A 27,751-nucleotide genomic window follows, 5' to 3' on the forward strand; every position below is an offset into this window, starting at 1 on the left:
CGAGAACTAGGAAGACTGTGGGTCATGGGAGGACCTGAATAGTATTCCTTCTCGATATCTTTACTGTTCACTGAGAAACTTTCAAGGCGCGGGAGAGAGGTAGGACTCTGACTCTTTGTCCCTGAACAATGAATCCCTTCGCAAAGCTTTAGTCAACCATTAGGTGGCGCTGTGGCCAAAGACGGAAGGTGAAGGAAGAAAAGGAGTGTTCTCTTTCCTCTCATTCGTTCGACCGGCGCACGGAGCGCAATGCGCAGCCGCCGGGGTGGAGCGGGTGGAGGGGCTGGGAGTCGAACCGGAATTGAGGAACAGTTCTGGGTGCGAGAACTTCAACATCCGGGCATTACCTCTTTCCCGGCCCTCCTCCTCGCCTGCCTTGCCAACAGGAAGCGGAAGTGAAGAGTGCGTGGCCCGGTGCCTCTTAGCAACGCGAGGGGTCAAGTGACCCAATCAGCTGACTCCGGTAGTGGCGTGGGGGTACTGGAATTATTGCAACCACGATTGCCCGGCCGAGACCGGAGCTGAACAGTCATCGTCAGAATGTCGGGCAAAGACCGAATTGAGATCTTTCCCTCGCGAATGTAAGTAAAGGAATGAGTTGAGCCGCACTCATAGGTTCAGGAACTCCTGCCTTGAGCACGGTTCCTCCATACCCTGAACCAGCAGCTAGGTTCCTTGTTTCTTGCGCTCATCTTCCCCTAGCTTCGTACTTCGTGAGTCCGTGGTGAGGCTTCCCAACAGCTTCCACACCCATTCCTTCTGAGTGTACCATACCGGATAGAGTGATCCCAGACTATAGGAACAGGCGCCCTGGCTTTTGTGGCGGCCCGCTGTCTCCACTCATTAACCGAGTCACTCATTCTGGTTCCCTTTTTATGTGCCAGGCCCTGAACAGGGCACTGGATTTATATTACTGAACCTTCGCACTCCTCCCTCACAGAGCTTACAATTTAGTGGAGAGAAAGACAAGCAAACGAGGTTTGATAAATTCTCTGAGAAGGAAGTTTAGTGCAGTGGGGAGCATATAGAAGGGACACGAAAGCCAGATTGGGGATAGAATCGAATCGTCCTCTTATGGACGTCAGATAAGACTCCACCTGCGCTGGAAAGACATCCCTTGAGTGTATGAGGCACACTTTTTTATCACCACTGCACCTTGTTCAGACCTCTGTTAATACCATCCGTCACAAAGTTAGTATTTGTTTACATACCTTTGTCTTTCACTAGAATGGTAGCGCTTTCCAGGTTGAAAGAGTGTTTTATTTACCCAAAAAAGTACCTAAAAAATATTCCTTGAACAAATCCTTGCTTTGGAGTTTGCTTAGCTGTAGAGATGCCTTTCTCTTTTGGCCTGAACTCTTAGGCCCGAGAAATAACATGGCATCCCAGGTTTTTTGGCTAGTTTGTAAAGAAAATTTTTCTCAAATATCCCCAACAGATTGTGGAGTTGTAGAGAGTAAAAATTGTTCTTATTTGTGTCCTCCTCCTTCTCCTCCACCTTTTTTTAAACGAGGAAGCAGAAAATCAGATTTGCCTATGACGTTTAGATTGATTGTGGTTCCATCTCTTAAGAATCTGGGGATACAATAAAACAGTGTCAAACTACAACCCAGAGTTCTCTCTCTGCTAGGGGGTTACAACTCTTAACAAAATGAATGTTTGGTTTGTTCTTGACCTTTACCTGCTGGCTTTCTAGTAGAAACTATGTACTAGGTAGGAACCAAGCTAGTTGTGGAGAATGGCAATGGATTGGATGTGAAATATACAAATATTAACATTTCTTGCTTTTATTTTGGGACTTTTACTTTGGGACTAAGAGGTGAGAAAACGGTGAAAGCGAAAATTGCAGTTTGAGAGTGCTCAGCTTGCAGTTTGAGAGGAAAATCAGGTGCAGAAAGTCAATCCTTTCTGTAAATATTTTCCCAAGTCCCATCAGTAAGTACTTTGTCATGTAGTCAGATGTCTTTGATTCATCTGGAAACAAAGCCATCATCCTAGCTGAAGGCCAAATTTTTTTTTGTAGGGCTGAGCAGCTCTGAAACATGTAACAGAACAAATTTTTTAAGACCTGGGCTAGAAAACATACTGGTGGTTACTGTTATACAGACAGTTCCAATACTGTAAGGATAAGACACTATTATCTTGTGAAATGTTGCTTTGCTTAGACCCACTTATGCACATGAGAAATAAGTTTATTTCTTATTTCTTATTAAACTCAAAACAAGTTTAGAGTGAAAGCAAAAGAGACATGAAGGATTTGGAGTCAACAGAGGTCAGTCAAATCCAGGTTCTACACATACTAGCTGTAAGCCCCGGTGGGGTAAGAGTAAGAGTGTAAGTCATTCTTAAAATTCAAGAACTAAAATTTGCCCATTTCTCAGACATGCTATTACCTAGGAGGAAATTAAAATTAAGCATGGAGAATTTAATCTTAATCTATTCACCTTTATACTGTAAACTTGATGGAACCTGCAGTACTAGGGTTTGACTTAAATTTGATCCAAGTCATGGTTAGTGTCAACAATACAGTCTGTTGCATGTACACAGTGGGGTGTATAGCTCCTGCTCAGGCTGGAAGCTGAACCAGCTTTAGTTGGTTAGACTTCTGATGAGGTCAGTGCAAAGTTAGCTACTCATAGCCCTTTCAAAGAGAGAGCTGTCACTGAAGCTACTTGTAATCTTTAAGGGAGGTAGCGGGGCATGTGGTTGGGTACAGTAGACCTAGGTTTGAGCCTTAGTTTGAGCCTTGGGCAGATCACCAGAGTCAGAAATCTATGATTCAGGTTACTGCCCTGCTTTTTCATCACTGAGTGATTGTGGAAAAGTCACTTCACCTTTCTGAGCGTCATTTTCCTGATCTTTAATACAATATTTGAAGTCACTTCCAGCTACAAAATTGTCTCAGTAACTTTAACTCTATTGTAAAGAATTTCAGTATAATCTGAGAATTTAGCTAAAAGGTATAATAATTGCTGTTTCCTTTGATTATACCACGAGAGCTATGAAATTATATCCTCTTTAACAAATTACTTTAATTGCTTTGGTCATCTGATCTGTTGAATTTTATTGTCCAACACTTGTACTTCATTATTAAATTTTATCTAGCATAAGGCAGCAAGAATAGAAATTTTTTTCTGTTATAAAATTTCTGCTGTTGCTTTCTTGACTATGGTATTGGGGTTTCTGATGGGAAAATATTCAAATGAAGTGAAGAGACTTCAGTGTAAGTGTAGCTTGTCACTCACAGGAGTCTTATATATGCCATTTATTACCCAGAGTCACTTACAGATTAATAAAATTATTAGTATTTGAGTCTTGATTGGTAACATCAAAACAATTTAATGCCACATTTTTAATAGAAAAAGTAAAATATGGTTGTGGTATAAGATTCAAAAGATACAAAAGAGTACTATAGTAAAAAGTAAATCCATTTTTTCCCCTAGCCCCATTTCCCAAAGGTAACCAGTTACCAGTTTCTGTGCATCCTGTCTAGCACTATTCTCTGCAGCTATATAAGCATATTTATCCTTTACTTTGCATAACTGAGCGCACTTTCTAGATGCTATTCTCCTTGTAATACAATATAGGGAAATTGTTCCATATGCACATGTTTATATCTACCTTTTTTTTTTAATGACTGCTTATCGTTCCATTGTATGATATACCATAATTTATTTAACATTAGCATGTTTTCACCCTTTTGCTATTACAAATAAGACTGGAGTACTCATCTGTATCCTTGTACGTTTTCGTACATATGTGGGAATAAATCTGTAGGATGCATTTTTCAAAGTGATATTGCTGGTCCTGAAGGTAAGTGCATTTCAAATTTTGACATACATTAATGGACAGATTTCTTAAAAACCCTTAACACACATTGGATGGAAACTGAAGCATTATTTTAACTTATAAATCAAATTAAGTATTTATGCTGGCATCATAAAGTAGGGCTCTTGATAACTAATTTATGATTTAACAAATATTTACTCCAGAGATAGATTAAAGAAATGTTTCTATTTTAAATAAACTTCTCATTTATGGAACACTCGGGGTGGAAAACTGAAGAATTGAGAAACAGTTAAACTTGTCAGCTGTTTATTCTCACTCATGGCATAAAAGAATAAAGCATCATATTAACAGTATGCTTGGGAGGTATTTTTGCTTCTTTTAGACAATGGTAAGAAATGTTTTTGAATCTGTTATATAGGGCACAGACCATCATGAAGGCTCGATTAAAAGGAGCACAGACAGGTCGAAACCTCCTGAAGAAAAAATCTGATGCCTTGACTCTTCGATTTCGACAGATCCTAAAGAAGATAATAGAGGTAGAATGAACTTTGCTTGGAGCAGTACTGATTTTAGAAATACCTAAAGACAATCCAGCCTGGCCCTTGGTATTTTTAATTCTTAAGTTATTTTAAGTAAAACAATTTTTCCTTCAAAAGTAAAAATGCCATTGTAACTATAACAAATTTCAGATAGTTCATTTAATACAATCCCCATTCCTTACCCCTTGCCCACAAAAGGCCTGCTTTTCTGATCTTCCGCTGCCTGCCTTGTTGCTCTTGTTTTGACCATTCTTTCCAATATTCTCCTCTATAGTTTTTGCATTACCTGTTCCTTCTGCCTGGAATGCCCTTTCTCTAGATCTTCTCATGACTAGCTCTTCTTGTCATTCTGGTCTCTTCACAGAGGCTTTCACCCCTGATCACCCAAATCTGAGGTGACCACCATATTTACTTCTGTCATTTCTGCTTGTTTTGTTTTTATCACAGCACTTAACTACCACTTGATATTTTCTAGATTTAAGGCTTCCTTCTACTAGAATGTAAGCTCCATGAGAGCAGAGACTTTGTCTTTTCAACACTGTATTTCCAGTGCCTAGAATAGTGCTGGCACATAGTAGGTTTTATTTCAGTCCTTTTTGGGAAAATACATGAGTACAGAAGTGTATATATTAAAAAAGTGAAGATTTTCTCCCATACTCTGCCCCCACCCCCATTCCATTCCTTCTTTCGTTTCCCAGTGGTAGTTCCTCTTGATACTTTGGATTATAACCTTGCAGTCTTTTTTTTTTTTTAATAGCATATACCAAAAGTATTGCTTTTGTAAAGCACACACCAAGAGCATTATGTGTGGATATGTGTGTATGTATGAAGGCTAGCGTTTCACTAGAGAAGCATCTTAGAATCTGGATCCAAGGACATAGTCATGTAAACTTTCATAGATAACTACCAAATTGTATAATAATTTGGGTTATACTGATGTATATTCTTATCAAATGGTGTGTGAGAGGGCCTATTTTCTTAAGTTCTTCCTAACTGGGTATTAATCTTTTTTTATTTGTTGCCAATTTATTGTGTTAAAATTGATATCTTAAGTCAGTTTGCACTACTTTGATTATTTGTGAGGGTGAGCATCTTTTCACATTTATTGGTAATTTGATTTGGTGGATTTCTTCTCTTTCTTACTTGTGAGAGTTCTATGTATAGTCTGGCTGTGTGTAAAATGCTAGAAATATTTGCTCCAAGTCTTTTGCTTATCTTGTAACTTTTTTTTTTTTTTAAATGTTATTTTAATTATAGTTTGGTTAAGTCTATTAGTCTTTTCCTTTGCATAATTCTGGGTTACATATGACACTACACCTAAAAAGATTAGGAAAATATTCTGATATATTTTCTTTAATTATAGTTTTTACTTAACCTTTAATATGTCTGGAAATTTTTTTTTTTGGTATAATGTCAGGTGAGAATTTATATCATTTTACAAATGGATATGGTGCCTTTACTGTACTGAAGTCTCATATAGACCTGGGGTTGTGGAACCCTCTATTCCATTTCATTGGCTTATCTAAATTAGAGCCAGATGTATTTCCTTATTGTAGCTGTATATTTTTAATACCTAGAAAGGTAACTCTGCATCCACCTGCCCTAGTTTTTGTTCACTTTAAAAAAAATTATTGGGTATTTTCAAGCATGAGCTTTAGAATCAGTATGCCATTAGGATTTTTATTTCACCTGCAGGTGAATTAGAGATTAATTGGAGCAAATCACTGTGTATCATTCAGGAGTAAGATAGGTCCTTTGTTAAAGCATCATAGTTTTCTGTTTCTTAATATTTTTATTCTGATGTTTTAATTATAAAAATCATGGTTTTGCAACCTTGATAATGACTGTAACCAAAACTTCAAGCAAAACTGGAAATTTTTGTTTTGCCATTATCATTATCAAATTAATATTTACATTCACACCAAACATAAAATATTGATGGTTATTAAAGGAACATAGTGATATGATTTTTCCTTGCATTTGATTGAATATGCTGCTGTTTATGCTTTTCCAGACTAAAATGTTGATGGGCGAAGTGATGAGAGAAGCTGCCTTTTCACTTGCTGAGGCCAAGTTCACAGCTGGGGACTTCAGGTAAGAATTAAAAATGGAGTGTTTTGAAAAAAAAAAAGTACTTTCTTGTTCATAATTTCATATAGAAACCACTTTTAGCTTTAAAAATATTAACATTAAAGACATTTTATAGTAATAATAAAAAAGAACACCTTTAACTCTGTCACCTCAACCACCACTGTTTTTATCCCTTTCCACATGTATCTTTTACATAGTTGCAGGCCCGGGATACTTAACATCTTATGATCCATTTTCTTTTAACTTTATATCATAAACATTTTTCCATGTTTTCACATGGTTGCATAGTTTTTCTTTAGATGTACCATAATTTATTAAATGTTCCTCTTAATGCTGATTTTTAGGTTTTTGAAATATTAGAGTATGTGCAGCGAACATCTTCATGCGTATATATTTTTGTTTCTATTTAATTATTTACTTAGGATAAATTTCTAAAAATGGAATTGGTTATTTAAAGTACATGAACTTTATGACTTTTGTCAAATCAGTGTATGCTTTACAAGCCTACAAAATAGTTTACATTACTGCTTTACAAAAGGATTGTGCCAGTTAACATAGATAAGTGATTCTCCAAGTAACCTTGTAAGGTAGATAAGACAAGCATTGTCTTAGTTTTATTATCTAAGAACTTTACCTGGTGGCAGGTCTTCTAGTCCGAGGGGCCCTGAACCTTTGAAGTGGTAGACTTTAATTTTGGGCATACTGGTAGGATAACAACTTGAATTGACATCTAGTAGAAGGAGGGAATCAATAGTGTGGTTTCAGGTTAACCACCTGAAAAACATCTTACTGGGAAAAACACCTTACTTATGTGTGTGTGTGTGTGTGTGTGTGTGTGTATTTTCTTCTTTTATTTTTTATTGTGAACTTGAACATATATACATAACAGTGATAACTTTCAAAGTATGATTTCACAAATTGTTAGCAAATTTCAAAGAATGTCATGGGTCACAGTTCCACAACTTCAGCCATTTCAATTATTGTAAAATATAACATACATACAGAAAGAACACCTTACTTTTTGACAGTAACTGATGGTGAGTCAGACATGGCCAGATGAAAGTCAGATAGATTCCAGGGTAAAGGAATTGAACTTCTGTTTAACCATTTGAGCAGCAAACCTAGAAAGAGGGAAAGTTTCCTCTAAATTACATTAGGTGAATAAGAAATCCCAGTCATATTCATGCACTACATGTATGACTGAAAACTCAAGCATTTTGTGACTTTCAGAATCATTCTCTGTTGTTATCTTATGATTAATGTTTTGAATATTGTCCATTTTCTCCTCTTTGAGGCCCTCCTCTGGCCCCAGAGATTTTTCTCCTTTCATGGAAAAGACAATTATCAAAACTTAATTGTGGCATCACACTCTTTCTGATTTAATGTTGAAAGTATTCAGTGGATCCCTTTAGACTTATTTCTTGCTCTAAAAACACAACTAAATAAAGGCTCTTTGTTTTCTACAGCACCACAGTTATCCAAAATGTGAATAAAGCCCAAGTGAAGATTCGTGCAAAGAAAGATAATGTAGCAGGTAACTTTTCAAATCATTAGAAGTCTTGGGGGAGAAAAGAGGACTCTTAAATTAACCTGTTTATACAGCAAGGTCTTGATGTCTCAGTTTCTCTCTTTTATTCAGAATAGGTTGATTTGCTTCACATGTTAAAACCATTGCAACAATCAGATCCCTTATCACTCAGGAAAATTTGACTTTTGAATAAAATGAACACTTAAGAAGGCAGGTTCCTAAATTTATTAATTGCAACCAGTAACAATTCCAGTCTTAATGTCTTGACTTGATTATTTGATGAACAAGAAACATGGGAAATAGTAATTAAGAAACTGTACTTTAGGGATATTTTTGTGAATCCATATATGCTTATGTGTTTCACAGGAGTTACATTGCCAGTGTTTGAACATTACCATGAAGGAACTGACAGTAAGTGTAAAACGTTTTATGTTAGTGTCTCTGGATCTCTTCCTGATTCCTCTTAAAATGAACCTTGTCCAGAAAATGGGTTAGGTAGACCTTCCTAGAATTCAGCGGTTCCAGTGTGAGAACTCCTCTTACCTGATGCAGTCAGGACAATATTTATGAGTTAATCAAAGAGTTTGTAATGGCAGGGAGTCATAAAAATTCTACGTATCTTAAAAAATTTCAACCTAGAAGTATATGAATGTACAGTCATTTGTCATTTTAAAAATATGAAGCTATGATCTTTTCTTTGAGTATGAATCCACTGATTAGATTTCTGTGTTCTTTCTGCATATACCACATGCATAATGCATTGTTTATAATTTTCAGTTTGGGTTTCTTTAAAGTAGAATAAAATCTTAAACACTGATACAATCTGAATGCTAAATCATTCTACATTTTTGTAGCCCCCTTCCAATTTTTTATAATTCTCTCACCCATTCCTAATTTGACAGCATTTTTGGGGGTAGCAGCACATCCTTATTGACTCTCCAAAGTAATCAACTTATTTTTCTCATAGACACAATACTCTTTCTTTTGGCACTCATATTTTATTGGTTTATGTAATAATTAAATCACATGGAATAATACGTACAGTTTGAATAGAGTAGAGCATTCTAGAGAGCTGCCCGTTAACAGAGTGTCATTGTACTGTGGGCCTTGGGCAGTATGATTTACCAAGGGAATGGAGGTATTGGTTAATCCAGCAAGGTAGTGATGTGAAAGCTGGTTAAAAGCTTCTCCTATCCTTTGTTATTTAGAATAGGGTCTTCGTGGAAAACTTTATTCAGCAGCATGCTTCTCTAGTGTTGAGGGAGTGAGTTGGACACTTCATGTCTTCATATATATAACGGGTTAGTGAATTTATCTTTACATGTTCAGTATTATTCTGAATTATCTTCTTTCTGGGAAATTTTAGGGAAAGATTATTTATTCTATTTACAAATGTTGTCTGACTGGCTTTTTCAGGTTATGAACTGACTGGTTTAGCCAGAGGTGGGGAACAGCTGGCTAAGTTAAAAAGAAATTATGCCAAAGCAGTGGAACTACTGGTGGAACTGGCTTCGCTGCAGGTAAGTAGCAGAAGAGCTAGAGAACTGCAGTTTTATTTTGAATGGAGAAGATTCAGGTCTTGAGTCAGAGCATACTGCAGTTAGTATTTTTAACTGTTTCTATGAACCTATCCTTAGATCCTTTGATTTCTGAAATAGTGGCTTCTGCATCATTGTCCTTATTTTTTTTTTTTTTTACTAACAAAATGTTTGGGCATTTTCACTCTTTGCTAGGTGAGAAAATCAAGAATTGACACTGGACTTAAATACATGAAGTCTATTTTTAGGGAGGTCCTTTGTGACCAGTTGGTATAGGTCTGATTAACAGAGCCTGTTTTCGCTCTTCTTGCCATCTTTATGTCTTTATTGAGGTCAGTCTGATGTAAACAGTTACAATAGTATGGAAATAATCTGAGCTCAATGGAAATCTCACAAGAATTTTGTTTGTTTTTTTTTTTTTTTCCTTTTCTTTTTTTTAAAAAGCATGCTGAAAAGAAGTAGTCTTGATTCCCAAACATTTTCTACAAGTGTATTGTGAGTGTAGTCAAGTGAAGAGGGCATGATTAGGAAGACTGTGCTTACATTATTAATTTGTCCTCTTATTTTAGACTTCCTTTGTTACTTTGGATGAAGCTATTAAGATAACCAACAGGCGTGTAAATGCCATTGAACATGGTGAGTATAAGCAGCTGTGGAAGTGCTGTCTTCATTTGCTTGAACATTCCATCAAACTTAATGCTGCTACCAGGAAGCAGGCAGTGTACAAAGCATTGAAGTTTCAAAGTAGGTAGACACTGCCTCTGTACTCGGGAAAGAGAGAAGTGTGTCATTAAAAACGATGGAATGTTTTATTTGTTTCTGGTTAGTCATGCAGTTAGTAATAGGTACAGACTCTATTTGTCATGATCTACTGTTTTCTTTAGTTCTTTCCAGTGATTGAGATAGCTTTTGAATTCATTAAGTATTTAACTTTAAATCTCCTTCCTTAGCTCTTATGTCCTAACTTGTCTATTCTCCTTGATTTCTAAAAATAAATTTTCCTGTTGTGATTAATTTTTGTTCTCTCTCTTTTTTTTTTCTTTTTTTCTTTTTTTTTTTATTGTGGAATACAGTGTATTTACATAGAAGTAATAACTTTCCAGGTGTGATTTAACAAGTAGGTAGAAAATTTCAAAGAATGTTATGGGTTACAGTTCCACAGTTTATTTTTTCCTTATTGTAAAATATAACATATATACATACATATATATATATATATATATATATATACACATACCCAAAAAGGTGATAATTTTCAGATTACAATTTAGCAAGTAACTAGCAAATTTCAAAGAATGTTATGGGTTACATTTCCACCATTTCAGGTCTAGCAACTAAGAAAAAGAAAGTTATATAAAGATTCATTATTGATAATCTTTTGTTAAATTTTTTCTTGTCTGTTGCTACCCCTTCCTCTAGTTTAATCACTTTCCCTAGCTTCAGGAATGTTTAGGCAGTGACCACCCTAACTTGTTCATGTTGAAAAGGGGTGTCAACATTATGGGAAAAGGGGACGCAACTGGTTGATATTCTTGAAGAGGATATTGCATCTGGGTTTTGGGAATTAGCTGGCATAGGAGCTCTCTGAAGGATTTAAGATTCTGAAGAATAAATTTAGTGAGTGACACTTTATGGAGTCTCAGATAGGTACCCAGGTATTCTTTAGGGTTTTGGGGGCTACTGTTGACTAGGGCTTATCATACTGTGGCCATTTGGGATACCTAGCTGAAGCCTTGCATAGGAATAACTTCCAGGACAGCCTCTTGATTCTACTTGAAATCTCTGTCAATTAAATCTTATTTTGTTACCTTTCTTTTCCCCCTTTAGGATAAAAAGGCATTTTCAACCCCTCAATGCCAGGGTCAGGCTCCTTTCCTGAATCAGTGTCCCACGTTGCCGGGGAGACTCACTCACCTGGGGGGTCCTGTCCCATGTCTCGGGGGAGGTTGATCAGTTTATTTGCAGAGATGGGCTTAAAGAGAGAAAGTCCACATGTGAGCAACAAAAGAGGTTCTTTGGAGGAAAGATATTCCCAGGCATAATTATAGGTGAGCTTAGCTTCCTCTTTACAACCATAAGTTTCACAAGAGCAGGCCTCACGATCTAGAGCCTGACCTATAAAGCATGGGATTCCTAATTTCACATAGTATGTGTTCTGTCCATGACAATCAGTATCTTACATTATCATCACTTAGTTCTGCAGTCCTCATCACTCTCCATTTTAAACAATTTTCGTGACCTAAAACACCCCATAGGTCTTTTCAGCCCTTAATTTGTCCCTAGTATTTGTGTGGTGTACTATTAAGGTATTCCTATTAATTATAGTCCCTAGTATGCAATAAATAGATTTTTCTGATATACCACTCATACCTAAGAAGTATATAATGCAAGCAACTATCTGTATTTGTAGTACTGATCTGTGGGATACATGCCTTTAAACAACCCCTTGCAATCCTGTTCACCTTCAATGCAGCTCTGATACTTATAATCCCATTAACAAACAATCATCACTCCTATCCATTCCCATACCTTTAAATTCGCCCTCATTAACATATCTGAACATATTATTATTCCCCCTTCATTTGCTTCTGTTTAGCACTAGGTCCCCAATAGTTGACATTATAAGGAATGATTTTACATTGATCAGGGAGTTCATAGTAGTGGTATATCTATCCTTTTGTGTCTGACCTGTTTCACCAGCATTATCTTCAAGGTTCATCCATGTTGCCATATGTTTAGGATCTTGTTCCTTCTTACTGCTGCATAATATTCCATCATATGTATATACCACATTTTGTTTATCCACTTGTCTGTTGAAGGACACTTGGATTGTTTCCATTTCTTGGCACTTGTGAACAATGCTGCTGTGAACATTGGTGTACAAATGTCTGTTCGTGTCACTGCTTTCAGGTCTTCTGGGTATATACCAAAAAGTAGAATTGCCAGTTGTTAATTCAATATCTAGTTTTCTGAGAAACTGCCAAACTGTCTTCCACAGCAACTGTACCATTATACATTCCGACCAGCAATGAATAAGAATACCAATTTCTCCAGACCCTCTCCAGCATTTATTGTTTCCTCATTGCTTAATGGCAGCCATTCTTATTGGTGTGAGATGGTATCTCATTGTGGTTTTGATTTGCATTTCCCTAATAGCTAGTGAAGATTAACATTTTTTTCATGGGGTTTTTAGCCATTTGTATTTCCTCTTCAGAAAAGTACCTTTTCATATCTTTTGCTCATTTTAAATTGGGCTGTTTATACTATTGTTGAGTTGTAGGATTTCTTTATATATGCAGGATATCAGTCTCATCGGATACATGGTTTCCAAGTATTTTCTCCCATTGAGTTGGATGCCTCATCTTTTTGACAAAATCTTTTGAAGCACAGAAGCTTTTGATTTTGAGGCATTCCCATTTATCTGTTTTTTTCTTTTGTTGCTTGTGCTTTGGGTTTAAGGTCTAAGAAGCTACCTCCTATTACTAGGTCTCGCAGATGTTTCTGTATATTATCTTCTAAGAGTTTTATTATGCTGTCTCTTATATTGAGGTCTTTGATCCACTTTGAGTTAATTTTTGTATAGAGTGTGAAGTAGGGGTCTTCTTTCATTCTTTTGGATATGGCTATCCAAATTTCCCAACCCCATTTGTTGACTAGACTGTTCTGTCCCAGTTCAGTGGATTTGGGAGACTTATCAAAAACAGTTGGTTCAGTCGGATCTCGGCAGCAGCTGCAGTGGCTCTTGTCTTTTTTGGCCCTCTTTGTTGTCTCCCTTTCGCTTCCAGAAACACGGCCTCTGGTGTGGCTGTTTCTGATGGCGTTATCAAGGTGTTCAATGATATGAAGGTACACAAGTCGTCAACACCAGAGGAAGTGAAGAAGTGCAAGAAGGCTGTGCTTTTCTGCCTGAGCGAGGACAAAAAGAACATCATCCTGGAAGAGGGCAAGGAGATCCTGGTAGGTGATGTGGGCCATACTGTCGATGACCCCTACACCACCTTTGTCAAGATGCTGCCACTATGCCCTTTATGACGTAACCTATGAGACCAAGGAGAGCAAGAAGGAGGACCTGGTGTTTATTTTCTGGGCCCCTGAGTGTGCACCCCTCAAGAGCAAAATGATCTATGCTACCTCTAAGGATGCCATCAAGAGGAAACTGACAGGGATCAAGCATGAATTACAAGCAAACTGCTATGAGGAGGTCAAGGACTGTTGTACCCTGGCAGAGAAGCTGGGGGGCAGCGCTGTCATCTCCCTGGAGGGCAAGCCCTAGTGAGCCCCTTCGGCCCCCTGCCTGGAGCATCCAGCAGCCCCAGACCTGCCCATGGGGGTTGCAGGCTGCCCCCTTCCTGCCAGACCGGAGGGGCTGGGGGGATCCCAGCAGGGGGAGGGCAGTCCCTTCACCCCAGTTGCCAAACAGCCCCACCCCCACCCCCTGGACCTTCCTTCTTCCTCCATCCCTGATGGTTCTGGCCTCCCCAAACTGCTTTTGATCTTCTGATTCCTCTTGGGTTGAAGCAGACCAAGTCTCCCCCCAGGCATCCCAGTTTGGGAGGGGGGCTGTATTTTTTTTTAATGATACCCCCTACTTCCCATCTGTTCCCCTCCCCTTTCCATGCTGCCGACTTCTAACCACAATACTGACTCTGTGTTTGTCTGTTTAATTCTGTGTATAAATGGAATGTTGTGGAGATGAACCCTCCTTGTGCCCACCAGTCCTTTTCCCCCTTTCCCCTGGTCCTGGCGGAAGCAGGACTAGTAAGGAACCCTCAATTAAAAACAAAAGTCAACAACAACAACAAAAAACAGTCGGCCTTATATCCAGGGGTCTATTTCCAAACTCTCAATTTGATCCCGTTGATCAATATGTCTGTCTTTATGCCAATACCATGCTGTTTTGACCACTGTGGCTTTATAGTAGGCTTCAAAGTCTGGAAATTTAAGTCCACCCACTTTGTTCTTTTTTAGAAAGTTTTTGGCAATTCCAGGCCCATTTCCCTTCCAAATTAAATTTAATAACTAGCTTTTCCAAGTCTGCAAAGTAGGTTGTTGGAATTTTGTTTGGAATTGCTTGAATCTGTAGATCAGTTTGGGTAGAAGTGACATCTTAACGACGTTTAGCCTTCCTATCCATGAGCATGGAATATTTTTATACATATTTAGGTCCTTCTGTTTCTTTTAGTAATGTTTTGTAATTTTCTGTGTAGTGGTCTTTTACGTCCTTGATTAAGTTTATTCCTACGTACATGATTTTTTTAGTTGCTATTGTGTGAATGGAATTTTTTTTTTGATTGCCTCTTCAGTTAGGTCATTACTAGTATATAGGAACATTGCTGACTTATGTGCATTAATCTTGCATCCCACCACTCTACTGAATTTATTAGCTCAAGTAGCTTTGTCATCAATTTCCCAGGATTTTTCAAGTATAAGATCATATCATCTGCAAATAATGACAGTTTTATTTCTTCCTTTCCTGTTTGGTTACCCTTTATTTCTTTGTATGGTGAATTGCTCTGGTTAGAACTTCTAGCACAATGTTTAATAATAGAGGTGACAGTGGGCATCCTTGTCTCGTTCCAATCTCAGGGGAAAGACTCAGTCTCTCACCATTGAGTACTGTGCTGGCTGTGGGTTTTTCATATATGCCCATTATTTTATTGAGGAAGTTTCTTTCAATTCCTACCTGTTAAAGGGTTTTTATCAAAAAGGGATGCTGCATTTTGTCAAATGCTTTTTTAATGTCTACTGAGATGATCATTTGATGTTTCCTTTTTGATTTGTGAATGTATTGTTTTACATTGATTGATTTTCTTATATTGAACCATCATTGCATGCCAGGAATGAACCCCACTTGGTCATGGTGTATAATTCTTTTAATGTGCCTTTGGACTCAATTTGCAAGTATTTTGTTGAGGATTTTTGTAACTGTGTTTGTTTGGGAGATTGGCCTCTAGTTTTCCTTTTTTGTAGTATCTTTATTGGTTTTGGTATTAGAATGATGTCAGCTTCATAAAATGAGTTAGGTAGTGTTCCTTTTTCTTCAATTTTTTGAAAGAGTTTGAGCAGGAATGGTGTCAATTCTTTTTTGGAGAGTTTGGTAAAATTCCCCGTTGAAGCCATCTGGCCCTGGGCTTTTATTTGTAGGTAGATTTTTTTGATGACTGATTGACTCTTTTTGTTTGTGATTAGTTAAGGTCTTCTGTTTCTTCTTAGGTCAGTCTAGGTTTTTCATGTGTTTCCAGGAAACTGTCCGTTTCTTCTAAATTGTCTGGCTTGTTGGCGTACAGTTGTTCATAGTGTCTTCTTTGATTTTTTTTTTTATTTTGTCAAGATCCATAGTAATTACTCCACTCTCATTTCTGATTCTGTTTCTTTTGGTCTTCTCTTTTTGACTTTGTCAGCCTAGCTAAGGTCTGTCAATCTTGTTGATCTTCTCAAAGAACCAACTTCTGGTTTTATTTATACTCTTTTGTTTTTTGTTCTCCAGCTTATTTATTTCTGCTTTAATCCTTATTTCTTTTACTTACTTTAGGGTTAGTTTGCTGATCATTCTCTAGCCTCTTCAGTTGTTCAGTTAGGTCTTTGATTTTAGTTCTTTCTTCCTTTGTGATGAATGTGTTCAGAGCTATAAATTTCCCTTTTAGCACTACCTTCGCTGCATCCCATAGGTTTTGATTCGTCTCTAGTTATTTACCCATTTCTCTTACAATTTGTTCTTTGACCCACTGGTTGTTTAGGAATTGTATCATTTAACCTCCGTGTATTTGTGAGAGATCTGGTTCTTTGGTGGTTGTTGATTTCTCATTGCATTCCATTATGGTCAGAGAAGGTGCTTTGAATAAATTCATTCTTTTAAAAATTATTAAGTGTTGTTTTGTGCCCCAGTATACAATCTATCCTGGAGAACATTCCATGCACACTAGAGAGGAATGTGTATCCTGGTACTTTGGGATGTAACGATCTATATATGTCTGCTAAGTCTAATTCATTTATCATATTGTTTAGGTTCTCAGTTTCCTTACTGGTCCTCTTGTCTAGTTCTATTTATAAAAGAGAGTGGTGTGTTGAAGTTGCCCACCATTATTGTAGAAATGTCTATTGCTCCTTTCAGTTTAGCCAGTGTTTGTCTCATGTACTCTGGAGCTCCTTGATTGGGTACATAAACATTTATGATTATTTCTTCTTGATGAATTGTCCCTTTTATTAATATATTGTGTCCTTCTTTGTCTCTTATGACATACTTGCATTTAAAGTCTATTTTGTCTGATATTATAGCTACCCCTGCTTTCTTTTGGTTGCAACTTGCGTAGAATATTTTTTTTCTCCATCATTTCACATTCATTCTCTTTGTATTGCAGGGTCTAAGGTGAGTCTCTTGTAAACAGCATATTGGTGGGTCATACTTTTTAACCCATTCTACCAGTCTGTATCTTTTAATTGTAGAGTTTAATCCATCCACATGCAAAGTTATTACTGTGAAGGGAGTTCTTGAATCAGCCACCTTATTCTTTGCTTTGTCAGATTTATTTTTTCCCTCCTATTTTTTCCTTTAAGATACCTGTTCTAGTTTGCTAATGCTGCCAGAATGCAAAACACCAGAGATGGATTGGCTTTTATGAAAGGGGGTTTGTTTGGTTACACAGTTACAGTCTTAAGGCCCTGAAGTGTCCAAGGTAACACATCAGCAATCAGGTACCTTCACTGGAGGATGGCCAATGGTGTCTGGAAAACCTCTGTTATCTGGGAAGGCACATGGCTGGTGTCTGCTCCAAAGTTCTGGGTTCAAAATGGCTTTCTTCCAGGATGTATCTCTCTAGTTGCAGTTCCTCAAAAATGTCTCTCTCAGTTGCTCTTGGGGCATTTGTCCTCTCTTAGCTTCTCTGGAGCAAAAGTCTGCTTTCAATGGCTGACTTCAAACTGTCTCTCATCTACAGCTACTTTCAGCTTCTGTGCATTCTTCAAAGTGTCCCTCTTGGCTGTAGCAAGCTCACTCCTTCTGTCTGAGCTTATATAGTTCTCCAGTAAACTAATCAGGGCCCATGCTGAATGGGCGGGGCCACACCTCCATGGAAATTATCCCGAGTTATCACCCACAGTTGGGTGGGGTGCATTTCCTTGGAAACAACCTAATCCAAACGTTCCAACTTAATCCCCACTAATATGTCTGCCCCACAAGATAACATCAAAGATAAATGGTGTTTTGGGGGACATAATATATTCAAACTGGCACATTACCCTTACTAATACTTTTCAGTTGTGTGCCTTCTCCAGACTTTTTGTTCCTTTTTTTCTCAGCCAGTAAAGCTCCCTTTAATATTTCTTGCAGGGCAGGTCTCTTGTTAATAAATTCTGTTAGCATTTGTTTGTGAAAATTTTAAACTCCCTCAATTTTGAAAGGAGAGCTTTGCTGGATAAAGAATTCTTGGCTGGCAATTTTTCCCTTTCAGAATCTTAAATATATCATACCACTGCCTTCTTGACTCCATGGTGCCCGCTGAGTAGACAGTACTTCGTCTTATGTTGTTTCCCTTGTGTGTGCTTCTTTCACTGCTTACAGAATTTTTTTCTTCTTTCAGCATCTGACAACATATCTCGGAGTGGGTTTATTTGGAGTTCGTCATGCATCTTTGATTTGCACACTTACGTCATTTAGTAGGGTTGGGAAGTTTTCCCCACCTATGTCTTGAAACATTCTTCCTAGCCCTTTTTTCTCTTCCTTCTGGGACACCAATGATTCTTATATTTGCGTGCTTCATGTTGTCCATCATTCACCTGAGATCCATTTTAAATTTTTTTATTTTTTTCACCATTTGTTCTTTTGTGTGTTTGCATTCAGTTGTTTGTCCTCTAGTTCACTTATCCTTTCTGCTGCCTCTTCAAATCTGCTGTTGTATGTCTCTAATGGGTTTTTAATTTGATCAGCAGTGTCTTTCATTTCCATAAGGTCTGCTTTTTATTTACTCTTTCAGATTCTTTCTTATGCTCTTCAAAAGTCTTTTTTTATGTTTTTTTTAAACTGTATTTATTGAAAAATTAAAACAAAAAAACCACATTTCAAAAAAGCAAAGGATTAAGAAAAGCAAATAACCTAAGATGACTATTTTGCTTCCAATATGTTCCTACCATACCCCAAGAAAATTAACAAGCCGTAATCAAAGGAAGGCATAAGAAAACCAAATAACCTAAAATAACTGCATTGAAGCTAATTTTTTTAATGAAATAGCTTTATCAAAAAATTAAAAACAAAACAAAAAAAGCAATTCAAACCAAAACAAAGGAATAAAAACAACCTAAAATAGCTGCATTGCTTCCAGTATCGGGTATGGTAGGGACATATTCGAGAGTCTTCTTGATGTCCTTTATGTCTTTAGCCATGTTGTTGAAGTTGTTTTGGATATTTGTGTGTACTACTTTAATTAATTGCTCCAACATTTTTTCTCTCTTCTGGCTTTTTAATTTGTTCATTTGGCTTGTTCATATCTTCTTGTTTCTTCACGTGCTTTATAATTTTCTGTTGGTTTTTGGGGGGCATTTGTTTATGTTGGTAAGATAATTTTGGGAAATGTAGGATTATTTGAGCATTTATATATAATTTGGCAGATCTACAGCTTGCTGGAGTGTACTTTCCCTGCCCTACTAGTAGGTGATGCTCTTGAGCCATCTCTTATCTTGGGCCAGCCTTCCCTGAACCTGTGTGCTAGGCAACGTCCAAACTGGGTGGGGATCCAATCTTTGCACCAGTTCTCTGTGTGCAAGGAGGACTGCCTGCCCTGTGCATGTGATGTGGGCCCTGTGCAGTTCAGGGAATCCGCTGAAGGGCACCGTCCAGCCCAAACATGTCCTGCTCCCTACCTGCCATGCACCCAGAAGCCTTGGGTGTGGAAGGAGTTCCTGATGCTTCTCTGTGGCACCTTCTCCTATCCCCGCTTCTTGCCTGTGCACCACCCGGACTTCCGTAGGGGGAGAGTAAATGTTGTCAATGCTTTTCTACTACCTCCCGGCTTCCCTGATGGGAGCTCCCCCTCCCATGTGGCTTTGGAGGATTATCTCCTCTGTCAGCTGTCTAGGTGGGTGCATGGGAGTGGAGAGCCACTGCTCACTCCTTGCTTGGCAGCCGTCTCACTGCTGCCAGTCCCAGGGGGCTGTCCCGGCTGAACAAACTCACCCCGTCCCTTGGTGCATAGTCTCTCTGCCTTTCCATCCATGTCCCCACGATGTACTACAGGAATTCCTCTATGGCCGCTCTTACCCCAAATCTGCGGTACTGGGCCTCCTCCGGCCCCTCTCTATAGTTTCCTTCCTGCTGTGCCTCCGGTTCTCTTTTATTTCATTATTTTAAAACTGTCTGCTTAGTGTTGATGTAATGTTTTTTTGCACAAGAAACTGTTTTCATTAAAAAAAGCAATTTTAAGGTAAGAAAGCAAAATCTGAATAGGAAAGGAATTATTTTGATTTGGGCTCTATTAGTGTTAGAAAGGAACTTCTCATTTTTCAAAAACTCAAAACAGGTTTTTTTATTTCTTATTAGTGCCAGGCCTTGTACATGGAACTTCAAGCATAACAAAATACTTTGCATTAATGTGGAATTGCAAGCAAAACAAAATACAATTTGCATTAGTGTTACCATTGTTACAATGGATGAAACAATATTATAATAATTATACTATTAGCTATAGTCCAAAGTTTACATTAGAGTTCAATATTTGTGTTGCAATCTCTGCTCCTTTTTAACAGTGAATTGCTATTATGTTTAAAATAACATCTCGTTCAATGTTAAAGTATTCATGCATATTCAAAAAATATTCATACATATTCAGTGTATTCAATATGTTATATAAATTCTGGTCCTATATGTTATGTACATAGAAGACAGGGCATGTACCATAGTATTTACAGTGGTTGCTTTTCGATGGTTGCTTTATACTTTTTTCCTTTGTGCTTTTGTGTTTTTATTTTCCAAGTTTTCTACTTTAATTTTAACAAATAGAAAAAAATAAGTAACCATTATACACATGAGCACCAGCAATTTGAAAAAAAATGGGGGGTAGTTTGAAGTTCTCATATCTGTATTTTTTTAACTCTAGTCATCATTCCTCGGATTGAACGTACCCTTGCTTATATCATCACAGAGCTGGATGAGAGAGAGCGAGAAGAGTTCTATAGGTTTGTTGTGATTGGCAGTTATTTGCCACTTTTTGTTTTTCATGTTCTAAAGGCTCAGTTTGCTGAGAGACTAGTTGACTCATGTTGTTTAGAATTAGCACACCTGATTCTGATAAATAAGAGATAATATTGCCAAACACTGTGGAGGCAGATCTATGCAAAGTTTTGCACACATCTAAAACATGGCACCTCCAACAACTTAGGCCTTTCAGAAAAATTAATAATAATATATTATTTTTTTAAATGGAACCATAGTTTAGACTGGTTGTCTGCTACATAAAAACAGGGAAGAAAGAGAAATGATTAGTCAACAAATATGTATCTTATGTTGAATATGTTTGAGGAGAAAGTATAATGTATTTATGGGGGAGAATTAAGTAATAGTATAAATCATAATTTCTACCATTTAAAGATTCAGCACAGTATTTGGAGAGAAATGATGCATGTGCATGAATGGGTTATGAACACTTAAGAGACCATAGGGGTGAATAAATATTGAATAGTTGGGACAGGGCTCAGAATGCCAGGTTCAGAGAAGTGGGAGATGATGAAGTCAGGAGTAGTCAAGGAAGATATGGTGGTCTTAGACCTTGAAAAGTAGTATCTGAGTATGAGTTATACTTTAACTTATCAGAGGTTTAGTTTTTGTCCTTTAATGACTTCTGGCATTGTGGTATTAGAGGATGCTCAAATTGAGTAATCCAAAATTTAAATAAATGTCTGAGTGGTCAAAATCTGAAATTAAAATTAATAGAGGTAAAATTTTGTTCTAGCTTTGATTATTTTCGTTATTAAAAAATGAGAAATTAGTTGCACTTAGTACTGAAAGAAATAACACAACCTTCAGAAAATTCCTCCCTTTATTTTACAGGTTAAAGAAAATACAGGAGAAGAAAAAGATTCTCAAGGAAAAATCTGAGAAGGACTTGGAACAGCGGCGAGCAGCTGGGGAGGTGATGGAGCCAGCTAATCTTCTGGCTGAAGAGAAGGATGAGGATCTTCTTTTTGAATAGTCCTTCCTGCTCGGGTCCTTTCAGAAGCCCTAATACTGGCTCCATTTTAATTCACGGTGTATAAGTGTGGTATGTGTGGCTATGTATTTTTTGGCTTAAGAGTTTCACTAGTGGTAAAATTTTCCTGGGCATCAGTTTATTGGATTACTTTTGCAGAATCACATTTCAGTAAACATTTATCACAGATACAAGATTTGTAGAACCTGCCCAGGAACTCATAGAATTTGCTAAGCAGTAGTGTCACCCTGCTCCATTTACATCCGTGTTACAGTTGGTCTGCTTAACAAGCATATTAAGAAATAATCCTTAGGAAACCTCAGTGGTCTCAGGCCAGCAACTGCATATGTACCCTTTGTAGCTACTCACTTGCAAACCTTGATGCTGTTGGCTGATTTGTGGCAGTCATCTGTTTTTACCGTGGTACTTCTCTCCTCAAGCTTTATGAATACCTTCACTTATTTTTCCTTGCATGACAGGTCTCTATCCTCATCTGTCATGAGAATTCTGCCAATTTAATGGGACTGTGGTATAAACAGTAAAATGATGGATTTAAAAATAAGCAGTTCTTATTAGTTATTAATTTACTACTAAGAATAACAGTCTTGTTCTTATGCTCAGATCAGCACATCGTGCTGTCATCCAGTTTTCTCAGCAGAAATGTAGGAAATTGTGGGTAACCTCTTTTTTTTCTATGAGTTTTACTAGTAGGCTTACTCTGAAATGATTTATTGCATTTTAGGGTACTAATATGGTTCCCAATGAGTTAAGGGAGTCATAATACTTATTTCTTTCCTAATCTATGAAAAATACTAATTCCAATTTTGGAGTGTATGACAAGGTAGCTTTTTATTGTTTTACAAGCAGTAGAAATGTGCTTTCTTTCACAGATGAAAAGTCATTTGTGCGGCCACATGAAGAGGTTACTTTGAGCTTTTTATTACTGTTTGATTTGACATGAGCCGTCCATGATTACTCAGGCTTTCTTGCAGCCAGTTCCAGGCGTTTTTGACATTATGGGTGATAGGACAGGTTTTTAGTTAGTGAAATTGTGACACCAGCCTTATTAGTATCATAATCAATTGATACCATAGACTTTTTAAAGCATTAAATGATTTACATTTAACACCTGTACAAAATAATGAAGCTTAGTTTTTTATTTAAATGCAATTCCACTGAGATACATTCACACACCATACAATCATCCAAAAAGTGCACAATCAACTCTCCACAGCACCACCACATAGCTGTGCACCCATCACCAGTCAACCTATCGAACAGCCTCATCACTCCAAACAATAAAGCTAAAAATAAGACCCAAAATAAAAATAAAGAACACCCAAAACATCCCACACTCCTTCCCCACCCCCACCTCCACTCTTCATCCATGCCCCCATCCCCCCTTTCTCTACTTATCTAGCCACACACCGGACAAAGGGAGTGTGAGCCGCAAGGTCCCCACAACCACACAGCCACACCACACAAGCTACATAGTCATACAATCATCCCCAAGAATCAAGGCCATGAGATCGCAGTTCAGTAGCTCTAGGTATTTCCTTCTAGCTATTCTAATACACTAAAAAATAAAAAGGGGGATGTATATAATGCATAAGAATGACCTCCAGAATGACCTCTTTTTCTTTTAATCTTCATTTTATTGAGATACGTTCACATACCAGTCATACAAATCGTATTCGATTGTTCACCGTACCATTACAGAGTTGTACATTCATCACCTAAATCAATCCCTGACATCTTCATTAGCACACACACAAAAATAACAATAATAATAATTAAAATGAAAAAGAGTAATTGAAGTAAAAAAGAACACTGGGCACCTTTGTCTGTTTGTTTGTTTGTTTCCTTCCCCTGTTTTTCTACTCATCCATCCATAAACTAGACAAAGTGGAGTGTGGTCCTTATGGCTTTCCCAATCCCACTGTCACCCCTCATAAGCTACATTTTTATACAGTTGTCTTCGAGATTCATGGGTTCTGGGTTGTAGTTTGATAGTTTCAGGTATCTATCACCAGCTACCCCAATTCTTTAGAACCTAAAAAGGGTTGTCTAAATTGTGCATAAGAGTGCCCACCAGAGTGACCTCTTGGCTCCTTTGGAATCTCTCTGCCACTGAAGCTTATTTCATTTCCTTTCACATCCCCCTTTTGGTCAAGATGTTCTCCATCCCACGATGCTGGGTCTACATTCCTCCCTGGGAGTCATATTCCACGTTGCCAGGGAGATTCACTCCCCTGGGTGTCTGATCCCACGTAGTGGGGAGGACAGTGATTTCACCTTTCAAGTTGGCTTAGCTAGAGAGAGAGGGCCACATCTGAGCAACAAAGAGGCATTTGGGAGGAGGCTCTTATGCACAATTATATGGAGGCCTAGCCTCTCCTTTGCAGCAACAGTCTTCCCAAGGGTAAATCCTGTGGTAGAGGGCTCAACCCATCAAACCAGCAGTCCCCTATGTCTGTGGTCATGTTAGCAACCATTGAGGTGGGGTAGGCCAATACCCCTGCATTCTCCACAGGCTCCTCAAGGGGGCTCTACATTTTTTTTTCCTTTTTTTTTTTAAAATCAACTGTATGAAAAATAAAATAATAATAAAAAAAATACAATAAAAGAACATTTCAAAGAGACCATAACAAGGGAGTAAGAAAAAGACAACTAACCTAACTGCTTTACTTCCAACATGTTCCTACTCTATCCCAAGAAAGTTACCTAATATAGCAACATTCTGTGAACCTGTTCCTACTATATGCATCAGAAATTAACAAACCATAGTCATTCCTGGGCATTCCCAGAACATTAAATAGCTTATCTGTTCTTGGATTATTGTTCCCCCTTCCTTAATTGCTCTCTATTGCTAGTTCCCCTACATTCTACATTATAAACCATTTGTTTTACATTTTTCAAAGTTCACATTAGTGGTAGCATATAATATTTCTCTTTTTGTGCCTGGCTTATTTCGCTCAGCATTATGTCTTCAAGGTTCATCCATGTTGTCATATGTTTCACGAGATCGTTCCTTCTTACTGCTGTGTAGTATTCCATCGTGTGTATATACCACATTTTATTTATCCACTCATCTGTTGAAGGACATTTGGGTGGTTTCCATCTCTTGGCAATTGTGAATAATGCTGCTATGAACATTGGTGTGCAGATATCTGTTCGTGTCACTGCTTTCCGATCTTCCGGGTATATACCAAGAAGTGCGATCGCTGGATTGAATGGTAACTCTCTATCTAGTTTTCTAAGGAACTGCCAGACTGACTTCCAGAGTCATGCATAAGAATGACCTCCAGAATGACCTCTTGACTCCATTTGAGACCTCTCAGCCATTGAAACTTTAATTTTTCTTAAATTTATCTTCCTCTTTTTGGTCAGGAAGGCTTTCTCAATCCCACAATATCAGGTCTAGGCTCATCCCCAGGAGTCAGGACCCACCACACCAGGGAGATTTACACCACTGGGAGTCATGTCCCACATGGTGGTGGTGGTGGTGGTGGTGGTGGTGGCAGTGAGTTTAACTGCTGAGTGGGCTTAGAAACAGGCCACATCTGAGCAACAAAAGAGGTTCTCTGGGAGTGACTCAGGCATAATTATAAGTAGGCTCAGCCTCTTCTTGGCAACAACAAGCTTCGTAAGGTAATTTCAATTCTGGCTTATTCTATTCAACATACTGTCCTCAAGGTCCATTCACCTAGGTGTATACTTCACAACTTCATTTCTTCTTGCCACCACTTAGTATTCCATTGTATGTATACACCACAGTTCACCATTCTGTTTATCAGTCGATGTACCCTTAGGCCACCTCCATCCACTGTGATTTGTGAATATGGCTGCTATAAACATCAGTGTGCAATGTCCACTCATGTCCCTGCTCTCAGTTCTTCCAAGTATATGCTTATAGGACCATATGGCAACCCCAGAGTTAGCTTCCTGTGGAACCATCATGCTGCCCTCCAGCTGGGCTGTGCCATTCTACCTCCCTACCAACAGGGAATAGATACATCCCTCTCTCCACAGTTTCTCCAGCACTTGTATCCCTCTGTTAATTTTTTTAAGTTTTAGTCAGACACCATACTATCAAGCCTAAGTAAATGATTCCCAGTATAATCACATAATTATGCATTCACCACTACAATCTATATGAGGACATTTCCATCTCTTCCCCAAAGAAAGAGGAAAAGGAGAAGAAAAAAGAATAGAAATACAAAAGATAGAAGAAAAATAAAAGTAAAATACAATGAAAATGTCAAACACCACCACCATCAAGAATCCTCTATCACTCCCTTATATTCCCCTCTTATAGACATTTAACTTTGTTATATTGCCTTTGTTACAATTAGTGGAAGCATCTTACAGGGTTATTGTTAACTGTAGACTTTAGTTTTCATTGATTGTATTTTTTCCCCTATACCATCCAGTTTTCAACACCTTGCAGTGTTAACATTCATTTGTTCTCTCTCATTTAAAAACAATCTTGTATTTGTACATTTAATCACCATCACTGACCACTCTAGGTTTTGCTAAGTTACACAATCCCAGTCTTTATCTTCTGTCTTTCCTTCTGGTGTCATATATGCCCTTAGCCTTCCTCTTTCAACCGTACTCACGCTCATCTTTGTTCAGAGTACTTACAATATTGTGTTACCATCATACGCTATTATGCTATCCATTCCATTTCTGGAGCTGTACAATCAATCCTATTGAAGCTTCTGTATTCCTTTAGCATCAAATGCCTGATCTCTAACCTCTTTCTATCTCCTGATAACCTATGTTCTCAACTGTCAAATTTTGCTCATCAACGTTACTCCATTTTAGTGAGAACATACAGTACCCTTACTGATAGCATTCATTTCTATACTCTTCTCCAAACCTCTCCTGTCTTTTCCTGTCTGCCTGTAGTGCTCTATTTAGTATTTCTTGTAGAGCAGTACCTTGTTCACAAATTCTCTCAGTGTCTGTCTGAAAATACTTGAAGCTCTCCCTCATTTTTGAAGGACAGTTTTGCCAGATATAGAATTCTTGGTTGTAGTTTTTCTCTTTTATATATTTTATATCTTAAATACATCACACCACTGCCTTCTTACCTCTATGGCTTCTACTGAGAAATCCATATGTAGTCTTATCAAGCTTCCTTTGTATGTGATGGATTGCTTTTCTCTTGCTGCTTTCAGAATTCTGTCTTTGACATTTGATAATCTGATTAGTAAGTGTCTTGGAGTCAGTCTACTCAGATCTATTCTGTTTGGGGTATTCTGCATTTCTTGGATCTGTAATTTTATGTCTTTCATAAGAAATGGGAAATTTTCAGTAATTATTTCCTCATTATTCCTTCTGTCCCTTTTCCCTTCTTTTCTCCTTCTGGGACACCCATGACATGCATATTTGTTCGCTTCACGTTGTCATTCAATTCCCTGTGACCCGGCTCATATTTTTCTGTCCTTTTCCCTATCCTTTTGTATGTAGAATTTCAGATATCTTGTCCTCTAGTTTCTGAATCCTTTCTTCTGCCTCTTCAAATTTGCTATTGTATGTCTCCATTGTTTTATTCACTTTTATTGTGCCTTTCATTCCCTTAAGCTCTGCCAATTGTTTTTTCAAACTTCTGAGTTCTTCCTTAAGTTTGCTTAATATCTTTTTATATCTTTCATCTGTTTTGCCATATCTTCCCTCATCTCATTAATTTGATTTTTGAATTGATATGGTATATTTGTTTGAAGATCTTTGTTTCTATTCCTGTATCTCATTTGAAGTGTATGTTTGTTGCTTTGGGCCATATCTTCATTTTTCCTACCCAGCAGGTGGCGCTTGTCAGTCCGCAGCGCCCCACCAGCATAAAGAGGTGCATTTCATTCTCAGTGGACCCTGTCTGGGCCAGGGACTGAGGGTGTCAGAAGCCAAGCTTAAACTGTTCCTCCCCACACCCCAACCAGGCCCTGGTATCTGAGTTCTCTGAGGGAGGGCTGTCACTTGAGCTGCCTCCCCACTCCCTTTTCTTAGGTAAGATAAGGCCTTTAGGGAATTGTGTTCTACACTTGAGTTTTGGGTCAGTGCTGACAACTGAAAATGCCTGAGGCTTTC

General features: G+C 37.9%; 1 protein-coding gene, 1 long non-coding RNA gene and 1 pseudogene across 2 annotated transcripts; 2 read left to right on the plus strand and 1 right to left on the minus strand.

The window, feature by feature from the left end:
- The first annotated feature begins 309 nt into the window (after positions 1–309).
- On the plus strand, positions 310–22,220 carry ATP6V1D (ATPase H+ transporting V1 subunit D). The gene is made up of 9 exons (XM_037832490.1): positions 310–581; positions 4,208–4,325; positions 6,343–6,422; positions 7,886–7,953; positions 8,314–8,358; positions 9,364–9,467; positions 10,055–10,121; positions 20,570–20,648; positions 21,520–22,220. The coding sequence occupies exons 1-9, from the start codon at positions 541–543 to the stop codon at positions 21,659–21,661; spliced, it is 744 nt and encodes a 247-aa protein (XP_037688418.1). The 5' UTR covers positions 310–540; the 3' UTR covers positions 21,662–22,220.
- Positions 7,446–12,229, minus strand: LOC119531339. Its single transcript, XR_005216308.1, has 3 exons — positions 12,174–12,229; positions 11,400–11,457; positions 7,446–7,540 (listed from the first exon to the last, which is right to left on the minus strand). It is a non-coding gene; the product is annotated as an uncharacterized LOC119531339 (long non-coding RNA).
- LOC119531338 lies at positions 13,059–14,229 on the plus strand (annotated as a pseudogene).
- Positions 22,221–27,751: the final 5,531 nt, after the last annotated feature.

This window comes from Choloepus didactylus, chromosome 4 (assembly GCF_015220235.1).
Source record: "Choloepus didactylus isolate mChoDid1 chromosome 4, mChoDid1.pri, whole genome shotgun sequence".
NCBI lineage: Eukaryota > Metazoa > Chordata > Mammalia > Pilosa > Megalonychidae > Choloepus > Choloepus didactylus.